This window comes from Dryas octopetala, chromosome 6 (genome assembly GCF_963921425.1).
Source record: "Dryas octopetala chromosome 6, drDryOcto1.1, whole genome shotgun sequence".
In the NCBI taxonomy this organism is placed as follows: domain Eukaryota; kingdom Viridiplantae; phylum Streptophyta; class Magnoliopsida; order Rosales; family Rosaceae; genus Dryas; species Dryas octopetala.
This window is the reverse complement of record NC_141371.1, coordinates 3,380,165-3,403,796: the sequence shown is the minus strand read 5'-3', so window position 1 is coordinate 3,403,796 and position 23,632 is coordinate 3,380,165. Positions and strand designations below refer to the sequence as shown.

General features: G+C 37.0%; 6 protein-coding genes and 1 pseudogene across 6 annotated transcripts; 4 read left to right on the top strand and 3 right to left on the bottom strand.

Moving 5' to 3' along the window:
* The first annotated feature begins 14 nt into the window (after nucleotides 1–14).
* On the top strand, nucleotides 15–571 carry NIMIN-3 (NIM1-interacting 3). The gene has a single exon (XM_086247489.1). It carries the CDS (start codon nucleotides 80–82, stop codon nucleotides 422–424), a length of 345 nt encoding a protein of 114 aa, XP_086103615.1. The 5' UTR covers nucleotides 15–79; the 3' UTR covers nucleotides 425–571.
* Nucleotides 572–1,822: 1,251 nt separating this feature from the next.
* On the bottom strand, nucleotides 1,823–4,770 carry LOC147281181 (pentatricopeptide repeat-containing protein At1g56690, mitochondrial-like). Its single transcript, XM_086248748.1, has one exon. It carries the CDS (start codon nucleotides 4,556–4,558, stop codon nucleotides 2,447–2,449), a length of 2,112 nt encoding a protein of 703 aa, XP_086104874.1. The 5' UTR covers nucleotides 4,559–4,770; the 3' UTR covers nucleotides 1,823–2,446.
* An 869-nt stretch (nucleotides 4,771–5,639) lies between these two features.
* Nucleotides 5,640–9,042, bottom strand: LOC147281180 (GDSL-like Lipase/Acylhydrolase superfamily protein). The gene is made up of 5 exons (XM_086248424.1): nucleotides 8,650–9,042; nucleotides 7,194–7,364; nucleotides 6,810–6,970; nucleotides 6,405–6,669; nucleotides 5,640–6,177 (listed from the first exon to the last, which is right to left on the bottom strand). The coding sequence occupies exons 1-5, from the start codon at nucleotides 8,903–8,905 to the stop codon at nucleotides 5,942–5,944; spliced, it is 1,089 nt and encodes a 362-aa protein (XP_086104550.1). The 5' UTR covers nucleotides 8,906–9,042; the 3' UTR covers nucleotides 5,640–5,941.
* A 1,757-nt stretch (nucleotides 9,043–10,799) lies between these two features.
* UMAMIT25 (nodulin MtN21 /EamA-like transporter family protein) lies at nucleotides 10,800–14,451 on the top strand. Its single transcript, XM_086246511.1, has 7 exons — nucleotides 10,800–11,259; nucleotides 12,572–12,643; nucleotides 12,726–12,842; nucleotides 12,973–13,222; nucleotides 13,344–13,502; nucleotides 13,905–14,056; nucleotides 14,304–14,451. The coding sequence occupies exons 1-7, from the start codon at nucleotides 11,069–11,071 to the stop codon at nucleotides 14,449–14,451; spliced, it is 1,089 nt and encodes a 362-aa protein (XP_086102637.1). The 5' UTR covers nucleotides 10,800–11,068.
* Nucleotides 14,452–15,608: 1,157 nt separating this feature from the next.
* On the top strand, nucleotides 15,609–19,427 carry LOC147281178 (ADP-ribosylation factor). Its single transcript, XM_086246105.1, has 7 exons — nucleotides 15,609–15,684; nucleotides 16,395–16,556; nucleotides 16,677–16,747; nucleotides 18,304–18,423; nucleotides 18,666–18,784; nucleotides 18,893–18,974; nucleotides 19,068–19,427. Exons 2-7 carry the CDS (start codon nucleotides 16,409–16,411, stop codon nucleotides 19,071–19,073), a joined length of 546 nt encoding a protein of 181 aa, XP_086102231.1. The 5' UTR covers nucleotides 15,609–15,684; nucleotides 16,395–16,408; the 3' UTR covers nucleotides 19,074–19,427.
* Nucleotides 19,428–20,077: 650 nt separating this feature from the next.
* LOC147281177 (NEDD8-specific protease 1 pseudogene) lies at nucleotides 20,078–21,130 on the top strand (annotated as a pseudogene).
* Nucleotides 21,131–21,525: 395 nt separating this feature from the next.
* On the bottom strand, nucleotides 21,526–23,061 carry ABCI20 (non-intrinsic ABC protein 9). Its single transcript, XM_086247148.1, has 3 exons — nucleotides 22,447–23,061; nucleotides 22,115–22,345; nucleotides 21,526–22,028 (listed from the first exon to the last, which is right to left on the bottom strand). The coding sequence occupies exons 1-3, from the start codon at nucleotides 22,963–22,965 to the stop codon at nucleotides 21,810–21,812; spliced, it is 969 nt and encodes a 322-aa protein (XP_086103274.1). The 5' UTR covers nucleotides 22,966–23,061; the 3' UTR covers nucleotides 21,526–21,809.
* Between the last annotated feature and the right edge of the window lie 571 nt (nucleotides 23,062–23,632).

The window sequence follows — 23,632 nt, the reverse complement described above, 5'->3', positions numbered from 1 at the left end:
CTCTCTCTCTCTCTCTCTCTCTCTCTCTCTCTCTCTCTCTCTCCCCCACACAGACACAAACATAAGAAGATAACAAAAGATGGAAGGAGATAGAAAGAAAAGGAAGATGGAAGATGAAGAAGAGGATGAAGAGAAAAAGATAGAGAAATTCTTTGCTTTGATTAGAAGTACAAAGGTGGTGCGTGATCTTCTTAGGGGCAGCTCAAATATTGGGTCAAAGGGGATAAAAGATCAGAAGAAGATGGAAGAAGAAGCAGAGAAAGCTACCCGAGCTTGGAACCCGGCATTCCAACCAGAAGACTTCCTTGAGGATGATAAGAGTGCTGGTCATGGAGCTGCAGGTCCCTCCAAAACACAAGAAGAAGAAGAAGAAGATAAGAAAGAAGATGGAGATAATGGTTTAGACCTGAAGCTTTCTTTGTAGGAACTGTGCGAGTACAAGTGGATATTGCATATATGTTGAAACCTGAAACTTGGAGGCAGGTCAAATGGTCTAATAGTGCAGTTTCCTCCATGATCCAGGTTGACTGTGTTATAAAATTTAATGCATTAAGAAATTAAGCAGCACTAAGCTTTGTAAATTGTTGTATGCTAATCCAATGTGAAATTACATATAGCAACTTGGGAGAGGATCCAATTATTTTACTAGAAAATATCTTCTGGGGGAAATTAGGAGTAAACACCGTTACTAACATGAAAATGTTGAAGCAAAGAGATTAATGAGTGATGTAATAGCATGATATCAGCAAACCACCAATTTTTATCTACTGCAAAATTTGAAAATGAAGTAACTTAGCTGATTCACATCAAGCAGCAGCACTGGACCACACATTTAAAGCCATCATAAAACTACAATACTCCCCACTTAAATGATAGATATTTTATAGAATTCTCGCTGTAGAGAAAGGAAAATATTTAGTACCCAACTCCTTTTTTAAAGCACTCACATAAGATGGGACCTATAATGTTGTGAGTCCATGTAAGACAGAGTAGAAAAAAGAAAAAATTGGAATAAAAAAAATGGATCCTATAGGCTATAGCATCTTATGTTCAATTAAAGTCGCCCTTCACAGAATCACAACATAGGTTAACTGTTAAGAGAGTATGGACCATTTAATTGTCGGTTGTCTCCCAAACATCAATGGTTCATTTTGAGCCAAAATAAAAAGCATTTGTTATCTACAAGACTACAACGAAAGAGAAAAAAGGGGGAAAAAGACCACACAAGTAAATATCATTGTAACACAAACAACATCACAAATACAAAACAATTTCTCACTGCTTTACATAAATTTTGACACGAGTTTTGTTTTCTTTAACATCTAAGTGGTTTAGAATAATAAATTAGTAGGCACCAGGATGTAGTACCAGATGCACTTAAACACAATATTATGTCGGCAATAACCAGTGTAGCAAGTAATCATAACAGATTTTCTAGTTGGAGGAGAAAAAAATCCAAAAGAAGATTACACAAAAATTAAGCATATCACCATTCAAATATTTTACTAGTTTAATTTTCTTCATACTAACAGCCAAACCATTAAATCAGTGGGACATCTCTTAGACTAATTCAACCATCCATATAAAAGTGTATGTATGCACAGACACACTCACTAAGTTGGTAGTTGATAGCTGGGCCTATATAAAGGAAACTAGAGGTTTGATTACAACAAATTGAATAAACAAGTCTTAGTAAGTTAGGAAATGGAGGAAATATAAATTCATTTAAAAGATCGATGACCTTTTCTAGAATGAACTTCAACGCAACAAAAGCTTCATATTCCAACCAGCTCGGCCCAACTTAGTTATGTATCATGTCATGTTATTCCAGCCATGAACCATATTATTAACTGCCTATGTGGTACACTATAGCAGCTTAACAAATGAAATAGTAACACAATAAAATGTTATGTACTCAGGTTGGGAAAAATAACATACCTAATCATTAAAAATTTTCTAGTATGCGTTGTAACTGCAGAAATCAGTTGACAAATGCAGCAGATGAACAGAAGCTCACCTCTATATGCAATTATGCAGAACCTTTCTCACATGTTCATACTCTAAAAGGTACTTCAAAACCGTTTCAAAATCAGACCGATCATGGAAAGTCTTAAACTCTGAAGTTTAGAAGCTCAATTTCTAGACTTTCTGGGCATATAAGTTACCAATTGTACAAATTGGAGGACAATGCTATAAAAATGTGGCCCACAAGGAGCATCAAAATAGTTTTGCCTCCAAACTTCTTTCATTATATGAGGATAGACCATGTGAGAACTTCAAACTCTTTGGTTGATTTGATAACCATGTTCCAACTCCCAACACAATTTTACCAAGTTTTTTTTCATGGTGCAATATATAGTATCATCATTTGAAGTATCACTGGCTTTGTCAAATTTTGTTAGCCAAATCTGTCCTAGGATCTATCAATCGGCACAAGGTTTTCCAATCACCAAAAGTCTCTGCAAGAACACAAGCCATCCTTAAAATGATGAAATCTGTTAGCATCCCTCAAGATGATCTCTCTCCCTGTAACTTTGGCTATTAATTTAATTGCAGAATGACAATCCCCACAAACTCGAAGATTCTTCATCACCCGAATGGGCATCCCTTGTGGTACCTTCAGGAGCCCATACGCTATGGCCAGTTTCTCACTGTGATAACCCAAGCTGTGCACCTTCTCTTCTTCTTCCACATCATGGTGTACAAAGCTGCCGTCAGGGCAGTACCCAGCTTCTCTTAACAATACACCCAGTCTCTCTAACTCTCTCATGATCAACGCATGCTCTGGGTGTCCCATGCTCTCTCCCCCAGTAAACATATGTACTTTTTTCTCCACCTCAACCCAGCTACAGCCAGGTGACTTGCTAACTCTTCTGGCTCTCATGCTTTTCCTCAGCTCTGCAACATCGTGCCATCTACCCTTGGACGCATAAATATTTGATAGCAAGACGTAAGGTCCTGCATTGTCAGGCTCAAGCTGTACAAGTTTTTTTGCAGCAACTTCCGCCAAGTCCAACTTCATGTGTGTTCTGCATGCACCTAATAAGGCACCCCAAACAATGGCATCTGCTTCCACTGGCATTTTGTTAATTAAATCCATTGCCTCCTTTACCTGGCCTGCTCGACCAAGCAGATCAACCATGCAAGCATAATGTTCAGTTCTTGGCTCTACCTGATACTTTGAATTCATTGTCTCAAAAATCTTAAGACCTTCTTCTACCTTCCCGGTATAGCTACACGCTGAAAGAACTCCAATAAAGGTGACATCATCAGGTGCTATGCCCAAAGAGCACATCTCTTGAAAAACTTGTAAAGCTTCCTCTCCTAAACCATGTTGAGCATAACCAGTGATAATGGAGTTCCACATAACAATATCCTTCGCAGCAAATCTGTCAAAAACCTGTTTTGCCTTCACAAGGTTGCCACATTTAACATACATTGTGATCAAAACTGAGGCAACATATACATCAAGATCAAAATGGCTTCTCACTAACTGGGCATGAATCTGTCTACCCTGATCAAGACTCGCCAAGCTGGCACAAACAGATAGAACACTTATCAAAGAAGGGAAATTTGGCCTAACACCTTCTCTTTGCATCAAAGCAAACAAATCAAGTGCTTCCAACTCAAAACCTTTTCGTTCATAAACTTTAATCATTGCACTCCATGTCCCATCATCCTTCTCTCTCATCTCATCAAAAACAAGACTTGCGTTAGCTACTTCCTCATTTTGGCCATACCCAAGTATCATCGCATTACAAGCAATAACTGACTTAACTGGCATTGCATCAAAAAGCTCTGAAGCCTCTTTGATCCGTCCACACTGAGTGTAACCCAACAGCATTGCCGTCCATGACACCTCATTTTTCTCTGGCATCACTTCAAAAAGTTTTCTAGCAACATCCACCCGTTGGTTATGCACATACCCAGATATCATCGTAGTCCAAGAAACAACATTCTTACGCGGCATCTCATCAAAAATCTCTCGTGCTTCAGCCAAACGACCTACTTGAGAATATCCACCAATCATATTAGTCCTTGCCACCACATCCTTCTCAGGCATCATATCATAAAGCCTACGAGCCTCGTCAACCCGGCCCTCTTGAATTAGGCCACCCAACATCACCGTCCATGAAACAACATTCTTTTCAGGCATTTTCCAAAAAAGGAATTCAGCCTCCGAAACAATACCCGCTTGCACATACCCTCTAACCATTGCAGTCCACGAAACAACATTCCTTTCGGGCATCGAATCAAACACTTTCCTGGCCTCACTAACCATCCCATTCTTGACATACCCAGATATCAAACCGTTCCAAGAAACCGTGTTCCGATTCTGCATTCTGTCAAACAGTTTCCGGGCTTCTCCAGGTTGATTATTTTGGAAGTACCCTGCAACCATTGAGTTCCAAGACACAAGATTTTTATCAGGCATTTGATCAAACACCCTTCGGGCTTTCTCAATTTGTCTGAGCCGGGCATACCGAGCAATCTGAGAATTAGGGGAAAATGCAATACTAGTGCAGTAACTCTGACAAAGGATATACCTAACCAGCATTGATAAGCTCAAAATTGCACTAACAAAATAGAAAATAGCAAGTATTCAGAATTTATTAAAGTAACATGGCAGTTTCTTGGATGACCATTCAATCAAATATGACTGAAAAATATTCCAAAACTACAAAATAAAATTTTTTCTGGTATATTCGAACTAGAGAGTGGCAGACATGAATCTATAGTAGAGAATAGTGCAACTCGGCTGGGTTTAAGCTGTTCTGAACAGGGATATCAGTGGAGGACGCGGGAACGAGGTGGGTTTAAGATGATGCCATTTTTACCGCAACACTTACAAGTTACAACGACACCCCTCAAAGTTTTGGAAATTATTAAAACCCCCAATCATATATTGATTTTTACAAAAAATATTAATTCTACAATACAAGTTACGACTTTCAATTTTACAATATGTTTGTTTGGGCTTAGAATCTCTAGTGATTCTAAATTTCTAAGGATGGTTCCAAAAAAACTTTTGGAATAACCAACTAGTTATTGCTTATTGGTTTAATGGTATTTCTTCTACTAATTTTGGAAGAGGTCCCAAATTTAAAAATCTTTTGTAATGAAATGCAATATTTAGTTTTATAATAGTTTTAAATTATAAAAAAACAATAATGTTAAGGATATTGGTTTATGTCATCAATGTTTTAAATTCACTTATAATAAATGGAACGAAGAAGACGGTAGTGATGCAGTTGGTAGACAGTCTAGTTGGAAGAGTGGTAGAATTTACTCTTATGCACTCAAGTTTGATATCTCCTCCCCCTAAAAGCTAAAAATAAATAAATAAAAATATGGTAGTGATATTTTTTTCTCTTATATTCACCAACCCAAGAAAGTACAATTTTAGAAAATAAGATGCTTTTATTGTTTCACCAAAACCTCTTACCCCACAAATTATTTTTTTTTTAAGAAAAAAGCCTAAAATCCTTCTTTAATTTGTGTTTTCTTTTTTCAATTTACTTAAGTGACACATTAGTGTTATTCTTAACAGAAGTTACAATGAAGCGTTAGCTTTATTTTAGACGCAAAATTCTATGTTAGTCTTCTACTCAATAAACTAAAATAAATATACTTGATCATCTATGTACACAAGTTCAACCCTCTTTAACTAATCTTGGCAACCTCACAAGTCATATCAATGTTTCAAACCATGGGAGCTTCAATCTGGGACGTTTGCAGCTCTCTTAAGCTAATCCGAAATTTTCTTTTCAAAATGTCACCATGCTTTTACATTGAATGAGTTGGAATCGATTCAGTTCTAAACTCTTTTTCCCAACACCCTCACCATTTGGGCTAATCCCAGAGGCTTCCGTGCTCTACAAGAGAAGTGGAAACAAAAGAACCACTAAATTCGGCACTACTGATTTCAATGTACTACTGACTAATAACTGCGACAAAAAAAATTAAATGGAATGCGTGGTGTAGAATAAGCCATGGAAAGTATTTTCGAGGCTATGATGGTGTTTGCAGCTTCAGTGTGATGAATTCCATCCCAGCTTATGTATCTGGATCCTTCTTCACAAACCTGAGACCCAGGATGACCACATGTCACCCCGGCATTGTAGTTGTATGGAGGACCTCCATTGCCACAGCATGCCATTTGAGGCCTAGAGAAACCTACATGGTAACAATCATTCGTCAAATAAGTGGTATACCAAGAGAGCTCAAATTCTCTGCTAATCGTTTTAGAGCTGGTCTTGTGCTTTATGTCTTAAAACTGAGTCATTGTGAACTTTTTAAATTCTCTTTCCAATATAAATCCTTCAATTCAGATAAGCACCTCAAACATCAGTAGAAGATCTTATTTGATAGCAAGAAACCCTGAACTGAAATGATAGGCTTACCATATTTGGCTGGGTTGGCAATGAGATCATACTTGATGGCATAGATATCTACATAAACTATAACAGCATCCTTCAATTCAGATCTCATCTCTGTGCATAAATAGCGCAATGCTTCGTTGAACAATCTTGCAGCCATATTGTAACTTGAAATACATCCATGTGAATCGAAATCCTTCTTCTGAACTGATGAAAGTTTTTGAGGGAGGCAACCCAATGGCCCAGTATTGTGTATCCAAAAATTCCTGCCACCTTCGTCATACAAAGTCTACAATTGAAGATGTAGTAGAAATTTTAGTACTGATATGGTCACTTAAATGTGCTAACAGAACAATTTTTGCTAAAGATTTCTGCAATTTTCTCAACAGCCTGCCTTATGTATAATCGTTGTACAAACACTAGACTCACCTTAACGGCATTCTTGATTTCTGTAGTAATTGATGGAATTCTCTTTGTTACTTGCATGAATGAAAGGTTTCTAGCAAATGAATCAGCAAGGTCATTTTGTCCGATATCGATCATGTAAAGTGCTTTCCGAAAACCTTCATCAGTAATCATATGATTTGAACCTAAAAACATGTTTCGCAATAGTGTAATCAGCTGGTGCTCAGAAGCAAAAAAGTTTATGAACACTGTCATATTTTGAAAAAGCAGCCCAATCTTGCTGTTGAGCAATATTATAACAGCATATCAAGTAACAACTACAATATCTTCAATATCCAATCAAAGCAACAAGGAAATTAAGTCAAATTCCAAATATAGATGTAATGTGATAAAAGAAGAGAAATATACCTGCAGTGGCCTTGAAATGAGTGAACTGCATGACCTGAATATTCAAAGAAAAGGGTATACGTTTAGGGAGGGTAGAGGACCCAACGATCGCAAAGTTTGCCCCATTTGAGAACTTGGAACCTGCCAAAGAGTCTAGATATGGGCTCAGCAGACTTCCATTCAAACTTTGGCCTGCACAAGATTTTATAGACCATGAATCATCATATACTAGCTAGGCTGTAGTATTGAGTTGATTAAATTGCATATTGACATGTTGTTACCTTGAAATGAATTTAAGAACAAACAAGAACAAGTTTGTGATAAAGACTACACACTATATGATTCCATTTTGGCCTAGGGACTAGGATATGGGCTAAATGGAGCATTAATTCATTTATTCAATCATTCAAATTGGAAGCCTATACACACCTTATATAGGGTAATGTTTTTTTACTAGACATTATTCTCAGACTCTAACACTCAAACCAGTAATTTGATGTTTGTTTGAACGTGTGGTCCATAATTCAAATTAACATTCGGATAATATAACATATTTAGCTATCTAACAAGAAAACATGACCTCATGGCCAAAAAAATAAACGAGAAAACATGACCTTGTCAACATTTGTGGAGAAAAGTTTACATGACTAGTGACGACTTATCATATGACTTGTTAGAGTATCACCAATGGATAGGGCAAATGATAAGGCAAACTTGATTTGTAGTGTCATATCAGATTTTGGACTTCCAATGAATAAGGTAAATTCATAGTTAAATTTAATTCAAAGAAAAATCATGATATATACCGCATATTTGATCTAATATCAAATTAGAACAAATTAGAACCCACTTACTATTCAACCAATAAAAAAATCTAACATTTTCATTATTTCATCAAATACAATAAAGTTTCTTTTAATAAATTAATAAAATAATATTTGGCCTGTTTTATATATTTAATTATTTATGTGTTTTATACTTTTATAAGAGCTTCACCAATGGAGGAGGAGGTAGCAAATATTGAAATATATAGGTCAAAAAGGGCAATTTTGACACAAATGTGCGAGTAAGAGCTGCACTATGGTTAGAAACACAAAGCAGTAGGCGGGTCCCACCTTCATCAGTTTATTAATTACAGTTCACATTACTCTACCTCGAAAATTGAGGTCAATTATTTACCAAAAACAAAAATTGAGGATCAATCTCGATCACGAGAGATTCTACGTTAGCGTGGGCCCCAGCTGATGAGGCCATCACATACACAGAATACAGATATGACATAATAGCGTTCATGGAACGACGTCGTATACTCACTGAACACTAACCTCAAACTCGAAAAAGAAACTAAACTAAAAGACACCCCCGGAACAGCGGCCATTGGCGACATAGGAGGTCCGAGGTCGGCACGTAATATGAATACAATAATAATAATAGTAATAACAATAATATTAAAATTTGAAGTGTGGGGTCCACTTACAGAGGAGGTCGATGACGAGGCGTCCATCGGACATTCGACCGGTGGATCTGCGGAAGAAAGTGCGGCCATAGGGAAGGGTGATTGAGTAGCCGAGTCCGGCGACGAGTCCACCCGTGTCCGAGTTGGAGTCCCCGAAGTTGAAGATGATGGGCTGTGTATGAGTATGACTTTGGCCAACAACCGAGATTGAAAGACCAATCAAAACCAAAGCCGCCAAGACTCTGAGAGTGAGACTCAAAGACTCGGAGCAAGCCATACCCTGCACATAGATACTCTCTCTCCCTTGTCACTGCTTAATAATATAGTTGGTGTTTCTTGTTTTTTTTGGTAAATGATAAAATATATATTTGCTATTTTTCGATTTTTTTTCTTTTTACTAATTTATTTAGGATTGAACTATGATATGGTTGTGTTGTTAAATATCGGGCCTGTCGAGTGTCGGCAATGGTCTATGAAGTGGAGGACATATGATCCAACTGCCAGCGTTCTAATAATAATAATTATTGCTTTGGTTTTACTTGAAAAAAGAAAAAAGAAAAAAATTCACCGACTCAACTACACACAAATAAATTTCTCTCCAATGTATTTACGAGAAGCATGTTAACTTACATCGTAACACTATAATTTAAGTTAAACAAAGTCAGTCATAGAAATAGTAAAATGAGACAAGTAGACAACCAGTTCACCTCTCTAAATAAGTTTTTGGTTCTCACATTAAACTTGAGCCGTTCAACTGATCGGACGGTGTCAAAATGAAGTCCGTAATTTAAGCACCGCGTACGAGATCGAATTCCTGTGGACTTCATCTCTCTAAACATAAGAATATAAGATCATGTTAGTGGCCAAAAAAAAAAAACATAACATCATTTTTTGTCATTTGTGGATTGTGGTCGTTGACTCGTTGACCTATGTGTCAAGCGTCGCTATGGGCTTACTGGAATTATGGGCCGGGCATTAATATGACCTTGATCTTATCCGAGCCCAACATATATATAGAGGGATGAGGCCCAAACTCAAGTAGAGCACATAACCCACAATTAAGCTAACCAATTGTTTGTGGGTTAGCTTAATTGTGTGTGTTTAGTTAGTGTCAGAGTTTGGAGCACTTGAGAAATTGAGAATTGAGCAGTAATTCCTTCACACTAGTCAACATTCTATCTTTTTCTTTTTGAACTAAAAAACTTTAAGCCACGCTACAAAACGTACCAATATTTGGATCGTAATTGGTGGAGTGTGTGAAGAGAAACTGATGAAAAAGAGTGATGAATCATGAGGACATATTCCTTAATTTATATATAATATATTTCTATTTGCCAGCTTGAAAGTGGGATGTAACGGAAATGAGGATGTCATATACATATATATAGGTCATATTTTAAGAATATGTACAAAAAGTTATTCATTCAATTTTAGGTTATATTAGTCATTAATTAGGACATGTGATTAGTTCAATTTATAGTTGTATAGAACTTCTTTGTAAAGAATAAGTAATCTTAAGTTCAAGTCTCTTTCAAAATGTTATATGAGGAAATTCATGTAAAATTGACAATGACCCTTATGTATATGCGGTAATGACTAATGGGTGATGAAGACCTATATATTATAGGAAATTAATATACTCTTTGCAAATTATAGCTAATATAATCTTCTAGCTGGCAGATCCATGAAAATAGGGTGTACGTTTCTTTACTTTAATAACTTAACTGTGGTTGGTGGTAGATTGACAGATTGACGAAATTAAAGCCGCGAGCCAACACATATAGACTGAATTAAAGACCATTAAAAATACTCTTGTCAGATAGTTTAGTTAGAATCTTATATTAATTAGTGTTTGATTCACAATTTGAATTTGGATTCATATTTAAACCTGTTGTGGAGATTCACAGTGTGAAACTGTGGAATAATTGTCATAATAGTGATTAATTAAACATTTAAACGATATTGTAGCATTGAATAAGAAGCTAGAGTCCAGAAGTGCTTGTTAGAAATGAAGGAGCTAGTTTTAATGACTAGTTCATGTTGTTGGGCAAGCCTAGAAGCTCAACTTGGGTGGCGCTCACGCAATAGTTTCTTGAAAAGACAAAAACTGAAAGCGCCTTTAAAGTGACAGAGGCAACCCCGAATGGACATGTAGTGCATGTACCCGCCGCATGCATGAGCCCAAGTGTTGCAAGAAATCAAATCGATCTTCAACGGCTTTCCTTTTCTCTTATTTTTCACGCAATAAGATTCTCTTCAATGCAGCTTTCTGTTGCACCCTTTCCTAGCTATTTAAACGTACACCTCCCAAAACTTCTCATCCTCGATCTTCAGATCGATCTCTCTGTCTCTCTCATTCTCTCTAGCTACGTAGTACTTGACTGGCCTCTCTGTACATATAGTACAAAGAAAGCAGTACTATATATATTACAAATTTACTATGGCTGGTCATGATATTTTTGGTGAGTATATGCCATTTTTGGCCATGGTGTTTGCCCAACTCTGCTATGCAGGAATGAACATCACTTCAAAGCTGGCTTTGGAATCTGACTTGAACCCTCTTGTTCTTGTTTCTTACCGCCAAATCTTCGCCACCATTGCCATTGCTCCTTTTGCTTATTGGATGGAATGGTAAAGTACCAACTTTTTTTTTTGGTAAAATAAAGTACTCAGATTTGAGATTGATATATCATGCATGCATGACCAAATTTAAATGCTAGCTGGGTTGCTATGGAGTAACTATATATAATTGGGTTTTGTTTTTTGTTTTATTTTTCTTCAGTGCAAGCGTCAAAACTAGTGGGTTTTGACTCTGTAACTTGTTTAATATATTTGAGTCAAATAGGGATCAATTTTTCCATGTCTATATAAGCTGCATGCCCTGTTTTTCCATATATTCTACAGATCGAAGTCAATTTCCATATTATAAACAAGTAAACAACTAACTGTTTGATTTCGGTTATGTCTGACTCTGGATACTGAAAAGAAAAATGAAGAAGAAAAGAACAGGTTGAACAGAGAAATAAGATCAATAATTGTTTACTTTATCTTTTGCTATTATATATCAAATTGAAATTGTTTGCTGATGTAACCTCTTGAAAATTTTTCTTATCCACAAATGAAAAGTTAAATATTAGACATAATTAGAAGAAGAAAAAAAATAGTTCAATATCGATCAGTTGTTTTTCTTGGAAAATCGGAAATTTGAGAACTCTGTTAAAGAATTTAATTAGATCTGAATTGATCAGGCCATGCAATAAACGCAGATCGATCAGGCCATGCCTGAAAAGTATGTCAACTTTTTTTCTGTCTTTCAGTCAACTTTTGGTCTTATAAACTCTTAATTGAACGAGTGGCCTGAGTCACAGTCACTAAAGCCATGCATGGCTGCCATGTCATATACAACCCATTTGTCCTTTCCTTCTTTTTGCTGGCTGATCATTAATTAATACCCGAGGCTTAAGCATATCTAGAAATTAATCACAATAATATAAAAGAGTGAACGAATATGATATATTATTCATAACAACTGACCAATTGACGTACAAGTTGTATTGCAAAAATGAAAGACACTTTATTTACCTATAAACATCATTACGATACTTATTAGATGACTTAACATATGAAGGGAAAAGAAAAACGTATACAAAATCCTAAACACGTGATGAGAAAAACGTAGACAAATAGTGTACAAAAATTAAAGTTTTACAACATAAAGATTTAGCATGTATTACACTCATTTTGTCAACCCTTGGTTAAAAGTTAGGTAATATTACAGTTATTTGGCTAATTTGAAAAATCTTCAGTTAGCTAGTAATTAGTTTTATGATCTTTATTTAGTTAGTAGAATGTTTACTCAAATTTTGTAAGTGTTCTTCTCATTCGAATTTAGGGAAAGTTAATCAATTTACATCATCTTGTTTTTTTCTTATGTTTCTAATAGGAAAACAGTTACAAGTCGACCCAGGATCACAATGCCTATTCTTTTCCAGATTTTCTTATGCTCCTTAACTGGGTAAGTGTTTGACATCCAAGTTGTTGATTTCTATACAAATATATAATTAAGCAATAAATTGATCGAGTTTACCAAAATGCAGGGCAACTGCAAACCAGGTTTTTTATTTTGTTGGTTTAAAGCAGTCCACCGCAACCATTGCATGTGCATTGAGCAATACACTCCCAGCAATGACATTTATCCTTGCACTGCTTTTCAGGTACTACATATATTATATGTATCTCTTTCTCTTTCATTTTCACTCCTAGAAGGGGAGTGCAGTATGCTAAAATGGAGCGTCAATAGCATTGTTTCAATGTGAAATTGAATACAATTTTAATTAATTTCAGACAAGAATCTGCAAAACTCAATAGTAAAGCTGGGTTGGGTAAGGTGGTAGGAACAGCTGTGTGTGTATGTGGAGCCATGTTACTGTCGTTTTACCATGGACACAACATGGGTTTAGGTGAATCCAAAATTCACTGGACATATGCTCAGAGAATGGGAGAGAACAATTCCAGCAACAAAGCAGACTCCTTTGTGGGCCCTCTTTTAGTACTCATAAGCACCTTAGGTTGGGCAATGTGGTTCATCATCCAAGTAAGTAGTACTCAACTTTTCGAGCAAAACTTACTGTGTAACAGGTGAATGTGTGTATCTCTCTGAACACGTACGTAATAATTAATGTACTGTTTTCATGACTTTCTTTGTTCAATTTCAGGCAAAAGTGAGTGAGAAGTTTCCAGCTCCTTATACAAGCACCACATTGATGTGTCTCATGGCCAGCTTTGAGTGTGGGATCATTGGCGTAATTGTTGAACACCGTGCATCTGCATGGTCATTGGCCAAACCCACGTGGCTTGTTGCAAGTCTCTACTCAGTATGTTTCATCACTTTAATTGCTTATTTATAACAAGTTAATTAACATTTTATGTAGGATTTGTCTCTTAGTAGATATATAGGCCTTGAGATTCTCTAAACATAAGGCATATATAGGCTCTTATAAACTTAATTATGATCTTGACCCACCTCCACATTTTTCTTGAATATATATATATATGTATATATATATCAAAGGATCAAGACCCCAAATCCAAAAATTTAAAGGGTTTTTCAATTTTGGGAGCACAATTAAGTTAATTAACCTTTGAAGACTTTCGATCCCAATTTTCACTCATCTGATCAACTTATTAGTTATTACTTGTCAAATAACATTACTTATTCATGAATTATTAACCATCAAAATTTAGTACATACTAAATCATGAAGATACTGATTTCAGGGAATTTTGGGCTCTGCACTAGCTTTTTTCCTTACTTCCTGGACCATTCAGAGAAAAGGTGCTCTTTATGTCTCAGTGTTCAGTCCCTTGCTGCTGATTATAGTGGCCATTGCAAGTTGGGCTCTGCTTAGTGAGCAATTATTTGTTGGAACGTACGTATACAGTTTACTCGATCATCTACAATGTTCAATTAATTCTTTTTGAATTTTTGTTATGAATATGCTTTGATTTCTTATGCTGCAATCTTCTTAATCATACATATGACACTATTAGCTAGTTTACTTGAATAATGTCTTTTTTTTTGGCCACTTACTTGAATAATGTCATTTGTACTTAAATAAGAAAAAAAAATTCGATCATGACATACTAATTGAGTTGTACTTCATATGGTTGATCTAGTGCTGTAGGGTCTATCTTGATTGTTGCCGGGCTGTACACTGTTCTTTGGGGGAAGAACAAGGAGGCGGCGAAGCTTCAGAACGAAACCAAAGAAACAACCAAGCCAGATGCCAAGGACACCAAAAACGACTTGGAACTGCAGCCATAGGCTATATGTTGTTGAATGCTCAAATATCCACGTCTCCATGCATGAAGCTCACACAGCATGGTGAACATGGAACAAACCTAGTTTTTCTGCTTTTCCTTGAGCTGCATTTTTGGAAATGTCTTCAGGAACAATCACCTGATACCATTTTCAGCATCTCATGATCATGTCATATTAGTCGCTTGTTTAGTGTTTGTCTAACGTACGTACTTGTAATGTGATTTATTTCTAGTGAGACTTTCGTTTTAAACTCCAAAATTTGTGATTTCTTATGTCTCAATTCTTGTGATTGATCATCATCACATCATCAATCCCCAACCTCCCATTTACTATATTTCTTGTTGAATCAAACGCACATTACTAGCCAATTAATTAATTAGTAGCCATGCATGTTCTCCTTCAAAGAATAACATAATTGAATATATACAATGTTGAAGTGATTGCAATATATTTTTTTGCCAAGAAATATGATCGACCTCATTGCTTAAACGCTACGGGCTTTAGCAGATGAAAGCATAACATGGTTGAGTTACACTTCAACAGAACATGTTCGACGCGTACCATACCAGTTGCACTCATCTAGTTTTGGTCGGTGAACATCTTTAGTGAACATGGAAGTCACGTTCTTGAGTCGAAGATTGAAAATCCAAAAGAACATAGATGGTTTGTTCAGGACATTTGTAGTTTGAATCATAATCAAAATGAAAATGAAGCGAAATGTGACGTTCTTATATATTAAAGTATTTACTAAATATCTCCATTAGAATGAACGAATTTCAATTATCATTAAAATGTTTATTAGCTATAAATGAAAATAAAAACCGGTCTAATTATTCTTATGCCATTAGGAAAGGGTATAAGAGTGAGGGGTAATTTTGGTAAATCCTAAATCCGTGTAATTACCCCTAAAATACGTGTGTTTCGATGTGCCTAATTCCGTATTTTACATAAGATAACCTTCTCTCTCGGACTATGGGGCTCAGATTGGAGCGCGCGCGCACCCCCAACTCTACACCTTACCACACAATACAAATAGACGGACTCCTCACTCAAACCCTAACAGTACCTGACGTTTCAATAACGTCATTCAAATCTTTCACGTGCACCGAACGCCGTTAAAACGATCGTTATCTCCGACCGTATATTTAAATCCCAAACAGCCTCCTTCTGGAGCCCATTTATCTTTGTCCCTCTCATTTCTCTCTAGGGCAGCTTCTCAGATCTGCCCCCTCCAAGGTATATCGCTCTCTCTAGTTGCATGTATCTGTGTGTTTGTCATATCGTTCAAATGGGCTGTTTAATTTTGGTTTATAATGAATGGGTCACTGCGATTTCGGTGTATGATTATCAGGTCAGCGTACTTTTGGTTCATAATCAATTGATTAGCGTTGTTTTGGGATATGATTAGTGCGTTGTTTCTTGACGTTTAAATCTGGATCTGGTTTTGGGTTTAGATCTGAATCTGCTTCTATTGTTATTTCAATTTTTGCATGAAATTTCAGGTTAAGATTTTGTTTTTTTAATTTGAGTTTAAGGCTGCTTTTACATTTGGTGTCCGATCTGTTATTATTGCTTTAGTTTCGGTTGTTCTGAATGTAATTTGTTTCATTGTTTGATGCATTGAAAGTTGAATTATATATAGGATGGAAATCCAAAAAAGAAAATAAAGGACTTTTGTCTCTTTGATCTGGAAAAAATGCCTGTATGCCAACAAAAATAAAAGATAATATTTGTCCCTATTTGTTTTAGGTTGGGCATGTTGAGAGAAATGTAATTGTTTGCTTAGCTACATTTGGTTTTTATTAAATGCAATGTTTAGTTTTTATGCTCAGCCTTTTTTTATTTCAGATCTTTAAATTTATATATTGTTACTCGAAATTTTGTTGATGCACTATGTTTGGAAAATCCACATCGAACTGGTATCTAACTCTGAATTTTGAATGCAGTTGAAATTTACAAAATGGGGTTGTCATTCACCAAGTTGTTCAGTCGGCTTTTTGCAAAGAAAGAAATGCGAATTCTTATGGTCGGTCTTGATGCTGCGGGTAAAACTACCATCTTGTACAAGCTCAAGCTCGGAGAGATTGTGACCACCATTCCTACAATTGGTATGCGTTAACAATATCATTTGCAGTTGCATTTTTCTTTAACATGATTAGTGTACAACTATTATAGTATACTTTTTTTTTTAGTTTTAGTGACCTATATCTCTCTGCAATTTTATTCAGGATTCAATGTTGAAACTGTGGAATACAAGAACATTAGCTTTACAGTTTGGGATGTTGGGGGCCAGGACAAGGTTTGTGAATTTATTAACATTAGATTTAATTTTCATAATGATGAAACTGTCTTAAGGCCTAGATCCAATTAGTGCTTTATTAATATTTAAATTTGCATATATTGTCCATCTTTCAAAAGTTCACCTTCTGTACATGTGCAAAGCTTTGGTGCATTTTGTATACCCTTTTGTTTTTGTAGTGCAATTCTAGGTCATGTATAAGTGCACATACATTGTAATTATTTGGGTTAGCTGTTAAGGATGTAAGTGCTTATGGACGGTCATGTGCTGAATAGATTTTGCCTCCAAAAAAAAAAAAAACCTAGGCTATATCTTAGATTTTGCTCCATTACCACACAACAAAAATCCTAATCTATATCTACTATTGCCACCTTGTCTTTCAAGCTTTTCCTAATTAATATGAGTGAAAGCTATCCAAGTTGTGGCAGTTCTTTCACATGTGCCTATACATGCTGAATTATGTGTGGATATAGTTTTTGAGAATGCAAGTGCTTATGACGGTCTTGTGCTGACTAGATTTGCTACATTAGCACAGAACACAAACATAAGCTAGATCAATTGTTGCCACCTTGTCTTTCAAGTTTTTCCTTAATTAATGTGAGGAAAAGCTATCTGCGCTGTGGCATACATTTCACATGTGCCCTTACATTCTGAATTGTGTATGGATGTAGTTTCTGAGAATGCTAGTGCTTATGACGGTCTTGTGCTGACTCGATTTGCTACATTAGCACAGAACACAAACATAAGCTAGATCAGTTGTTGCCGCCTTGTCTTTCAAGTTTTTCCTTTTATAAATGTGAGGAAAAGCTTTCCACATTGTGGCATACATTTTCACATTTGATTTGTATGCTGATTTGTGTATAGATGCAGCTGTTGATATCGTGCTTATTAGATGTTTTGTTACTGGGTTTGTATTATGAGCTACATCTGCCTGGGCTGGCCTGCCTTATTTCAGTTTTCCATTTGGCTATATATAATGATATCCATGCTGTGGCAGACATTTCTTCTATGTATGTATGCACACATGTATGAAAATACATGTTTGCATTCATATATGCATGGATGAAAATACATGTTTTGTGCTTGTGGAAAGTTGTGTGATGATTTGATGATGTTTCTTCTATTATAAAAGTAGATTTTCTTTTATGAGGAACTTGTAGTCATCTGTGTTTGTGTTAGGGGCACATGCTTTGCATCAGTTTTCTCTATGTCTGTGGTTAATGGTGATGCATGTGCTTATTGACGGTCTTGTGCTGATTAGTTGTTCCTCCATCTGCACATAACATAATCATAAGCTACATCTACTTATGCCAACTTGTAATTTTTAGTTTTTCCTTGTGATATACGGGAAATACTGTCCATGCTGTGGCAGACATTCTATTCTATACTATATGCTCATGCTAATCTTCTCCCTTTCTTTTTTTAATTATTCAATTGTGCGTATAGTCATTTTTAACCGATCCACATATTTGCTTATTTATGCATTTGTGACAATGATTACTTTTGAAAAATGTGGCCTCTTACATGTGCATTATGTGTGTTTTGGTGTCATCCAGATTCGACCTTTGTGGAGACACTACTTCCAAAATACACAAGGGCTCATTTTTGTGGTTGATAGCAATGATCGTGACCGTGTTGTTGAGGCCAGGGATGAGCTGCACCGGATGTTGAATGAGGTACTAAAACATGAGAAGGCTTTGCTATTTCTTTTGCTTGGGCTCTTGAGTGAAATTTCAACCTAATAATTAGCAACACATAATTAAAAATTTCTGTCATTACTTGTGGGAAGTTTAGGAATTTACTTTAAGGAAACTCATTTGAATTGATATAAAGGTTATGAAAGGTTCAATTGTAGTATGTGAATTTCAAACACAGTTTATATTGCTTGTAAAGTGATTTCGGCCCCTTTAATCTGTAGGATGAATTGAGGGATGCTGTACTGCTTGTGTTCGCTAACAAGCAGGATCTTCCAAATGCCATGAATGCTGCTGAAATCACTGACAAACTTGGTCTCCACTCACTTCGTCAACGCCACTGGTACTTTCATGAACCCTCCAACCCTCCTTTCTACAATTACTAATTTACTTGTATATGTATATAAATTGATCGTTGATGGGATCTGATGCATTGTGTATTATTCTGCAGGTATATCCAAAGTACATGTGCCACCTCTGGAGAAGGACTCTATGAGGGTCTTGACTGGCTCTCCAACAATATTGCAAACAAGGTAGCTCCTGTTTCTTAATTGCAGAAATGATGCTTATGGTTTTCAGATTCATGTTTACTTAATTGGTTGCTTATATTTACCTTTTTTGCACAGGCTTAAAATGATCAGTAATCTTGCGGCAACCTCTTGTTTGCAATGTCTCAGAGTGGAATGCTTGCTCCAATATCATGTTTATGAATTTCTTACAATGTTGCTGTCTAGAGAATGTATGTGTTTAGGATATTATGATTATTATTATTACAAAGTGATTGATGGCCTTTGGCCCTGTAGATGTTAAATAATTCAAGAATTTTACAGTCTGCATACAATCCATCTGTTTTTCTTTAGGGTACTTTCCCATCAATGGATATTAAATCATTACTTGAAGGATCCACTTTTGTTGAGAGTTGTGTGGATGCTGTGGGGTGAATTATTCATGAATTGTCAATAAAATTTAGTTTTTCTTGGTTTCAATTCTTTATCCATTTGTAAATTTGATCCTTGAAAGATGATTTGCAATTGGTTTGTTTCTCAGAGCGGTTGGTTTCATGCAATGCTACCGAGTACCTCAATTTTAATCAATGTACTACGTGGATGACTTTTCACATTGAAGCCATAAAATTACAAATTCAATACTATAATATTTATAATTCGATTGTGAAAATAATAACATATTTTTTTGACAAGACAAATGAGATTTTTTTCTAAATAAGAAATGTTAGAATGACTAAACTTTAATTTTTTGATTAATTAATTATTTATAGATTATGATTAATTAATCCGAGACTTTTTTCTGTAAATCTGAATTCTTGAAGTTCAAGACTAATGTTTGCTTGTCCAAACTCCAAACTTCAAGGATTCACAAAATAATAATAATAATAAAATACTCCAAACTGAAGGTTGAATCTCTGTGAGAGGAAACCTAGCCCTGGAAGGAAAAGTTGAATAGAAAGTAAACCCATGTGTCGTGGTGGTCTCCTATAGTAAATGGGATTTGGGAAACCCTTGCTCATATAATTCTTGTCTTACAAGTCATTACTTATATAACCTGCAGATTTCACATATAAACCCACCCCAGCCGGCCACCAGTACTCGCAGTCGCAGAGAAGAAGCTAGATCAATCGATGGATAATATTGTTATGGATGTTTTTGGTGTGGTGGATGATTTTGTTATGGAGGTTTTTGGTATGGAGGACAAGGACGAGGACGAGGACGAGGACGAAGAGGTTTTGTGTTACCATGGTGTTGTGCTGAGAAGGTCCGACTTGGATCTGCTGAGAGGCCCCCATTACTTGAATGATTGCATTATTGAATTCTACTTCTGCTATCTTAATTTCCTCCAGTCCGCCATGTCCAATTCAGGAGACATCCTTCTGGTTTCACCTACTGTCTCCTATTGGCTGGCCAACTGCCAAGATTCTGAGAGCTTCAAAGGCTTTGAGGAGTCTCATCAAGTGGCTCAAAAGCAACTTGTCATTTTTACCGTCAATAATAACCAAGATGTGAGTAAAATCGATGGCGGAACTCATTGGAGCTTGCTCGTCTACTACAGAAAACCAAATGCGTTTCTGCATTATGACAGCGCGGGGAGTCTCAACCGTTTGGTTGCCAGGAGGCTTTATGGAGCTGTTAAGAAACATGTGGCTGCACCGCCAACCTCGGATCATCATCATCAGTACCACCACAATTACTGCTCCAGTGATCATCATCATCATCACCATGAGTACCCTTGTTATAGAGAAGAATTGCGTATGCCGCGGCAAACAAATCTTTATGACTGTGGTTTATATGTCATGGCTATTGTTAGAGTCATCTGTGAATGGTACTACGCCTCCTACGACTCTAATACTAGTACTGGTAATGATGATGATTATTATGTCGGCAGCCAGAGCAGCGGCGTTGGTGGCTGGTTTCCCAATATCACCAAGCATGTTGATAATTCTTTGGAATCCACAATGCGTGATGATCTCTTGACCCTCATACAACAACTCAAATCTCCTTTTACTACTTTTCATGCGCCCCAGCGGCGACGAAGTAATATTCTAGCAGATTTTGCATCAGAGAAAACAATCACACGGTGGAAAGATGGATACACCTACTATAATGCTAGCTTGTGGATAATATACGCTTGGTCGATGCTTATGCTTGCATTGATGGTGTGGATCGTGTTTTGGTAGAAGAAGTGCAATCATGTTTGGCCAAGTTTTCTTAATCTGTTCATGGTTTTCATACTTGGATTGACAAGGAGCCAAATTGGCTTACTCCTCTCCTTCTATGTGATGTAATGATGTAATGGATTCTTAATTGTCAACGGAAGTCCATTTTCACAAAAAACCATGTGTGAGTGCTGAACTGATGGTTCCTTTGCTTAGACAAGTTGTAAGGACAGCCAAAGCCAGCCCCTATAATATAAGCTTAAGCTAGCTGTATACTTCAAACCACACGTCCCCCAAATCCCAATTCCAAACTTCAAACCTAATCGAATCAATTTGGTTTTGGTCAACTATGATATGACATGGTCATGGACCACTGATTTTTAAAGTTCCAAGTCTTCAAGAAAAATAAAAAAGAGTTGGGGGTAAAACAGAAATTTTATTAATTTTCTTTTCCATGCATGATGGTATACACACAAAAATTGAATACAAACTAAATTTCAATGAAATATTCAAGGACTCAATTCCCAGAGCTATATGATGGTATACATTAAATATTACTACTACTTATGGAGAAAAGCCAAACTCAGCATTTTCTCACATAATCTCACATCACTGAATTACAATATAACAAAGCAGAGGCAGCATATTCTAATTCTGTTGTCATTGGAGACCCCCTAGACTCACATTGGCAGAGTATCTATTATTGCCTGAGGACTCTGTTTGAGCTGAAGACGAAGTTCTCTTCTCCGGCAACGGTGGAGTTGAGGCGTCCTGCTGCCCAACCGTTATTCACTGAACGAACAACAGCACTGCCTCCCTCAATTCGTTGTTCAAACTCAGGAAGCCCTCTTGCCTTTCTCTCTTTCCTTCTCTTCTTCTCCTCATCGCGTTCTTTCCTCAGCCAACTCTCAACTGTTCTCTGCAAATCAAATCAAATCTCAGTAAATGGAAGCAGCAGCAAATACTTGGAAAGCAAGCAAAGACCCTTTTGAGTTTTTGACTCACCATGAGTGACAACTTGTACATCTCCTTCACTCTATCCATGGGCATTGACAATTGCAGCTTCCCATTAGCCACATACACAATGTGTGAGGGCCAATTCTCCAACCCATCAAATATATGCGTAGCATAAATGATAGTAGCACCTCTCTCTTCACATTCCTTTCTCAAAAACATGAGAAGGTCCGCCCTTGCTAGCACATCAAGGTCCACTGTTATCTCATCAAGAAGAAGCACCTAAAATTCAACCACACAAACAATTAATCAAACACATTGCGAGCACAAACTAGAAATCACCACAAATCAAAAACCAAACGAATAACCAAGTAATGTAGTACCTTGAATGGCCTGAGCAGCCCCATGCAGATCTGCACCCGTCTTCTCTGACCATCCGACACCTTGTGCATCCTCCATGAAAGATCAATATCCAACACCTTCATCAGCTCGGCTCTCCTTTCCGGGTCAATCCCCGAAACCCCATTTATCAATTTATCAGCCGAGACGTCCATTTGTATAGGAACGTCAAACCCGGCAAAAGCGACATCTCGCTTCCACTCTCCACCCAGATAGGAGAGGTCGCCGGAGCCGGTGAGGGCGGTGTCGTGAAAAGCCGACCGGCCCAGCACGCGGACCATGTGGGGGTCCACCATGTGCTTGCCTCCCAGGATCTTCAGGATCGTCGTCTTCCCTGCGCCGTTGGATCCCACGAGGAGGCATCGGTCGCCGGCGTTGAGGGTAAGGGAGAAGTCGTCGATCAGAGGCTTGGCGCCCGGCGGCGGGTGGCCGTTGATCCCTGGGTACGTGAATTTCAGAGCGTTGATCTGGATCGTTGCTTCGGAATCCAGCTTTCCGCCCATTATTGCTGCTTATTGTCACAGACGAGAAAGACATTGAGAGAGTGTGTTGGACATGACTGAGTCTTATAAAGCTTTTGGGTTCGGTGAGTTTGGTGTCGAGAAGGCGTGGCCAGATCCCAGTCACATCTCGGAGCCTGCGGACATGGTTCATCCTATTGCCACATCATCCAATTAAGCTCTCACGCGTGGCAAATGGCCAGAGACTCCAAGTGCTTTGGTGAATGTTGAGTATCGATTAAACCGACGAAACCGGGTTTATCGTTTATGGTTCGGTTTTTAAGGGGAAAAAAATGCTCATCGGTTCATAAATTACGGGGTTTAAACTATTTGCAAACTCTCTAAATCGAACCAAACGAAATAAGATCTTATATTATCATACCCATTACATGTCTATTTCCTCCCGCTTATGTAATGCATATATCTGCTTTGTTACTTCGCAAGTTTTCTTCATTTTATTATTTTCATATTTTTCTCTAATTCATCTTCATATCTCTATTGTCTTTTTCTTTATTTCTTTGTCTTCTCTCCCTAAACCATTTAAATTGTGCAAACCAAACCGACAATGAATGAATTGGTTTGGTCGGTTTTTATTTCGAAAGAAATCCAAAGTGATTAGATTGGTTCGTTTCCGGTTTTGAGCAAAAACCAAACCAATTCATATTTTCAT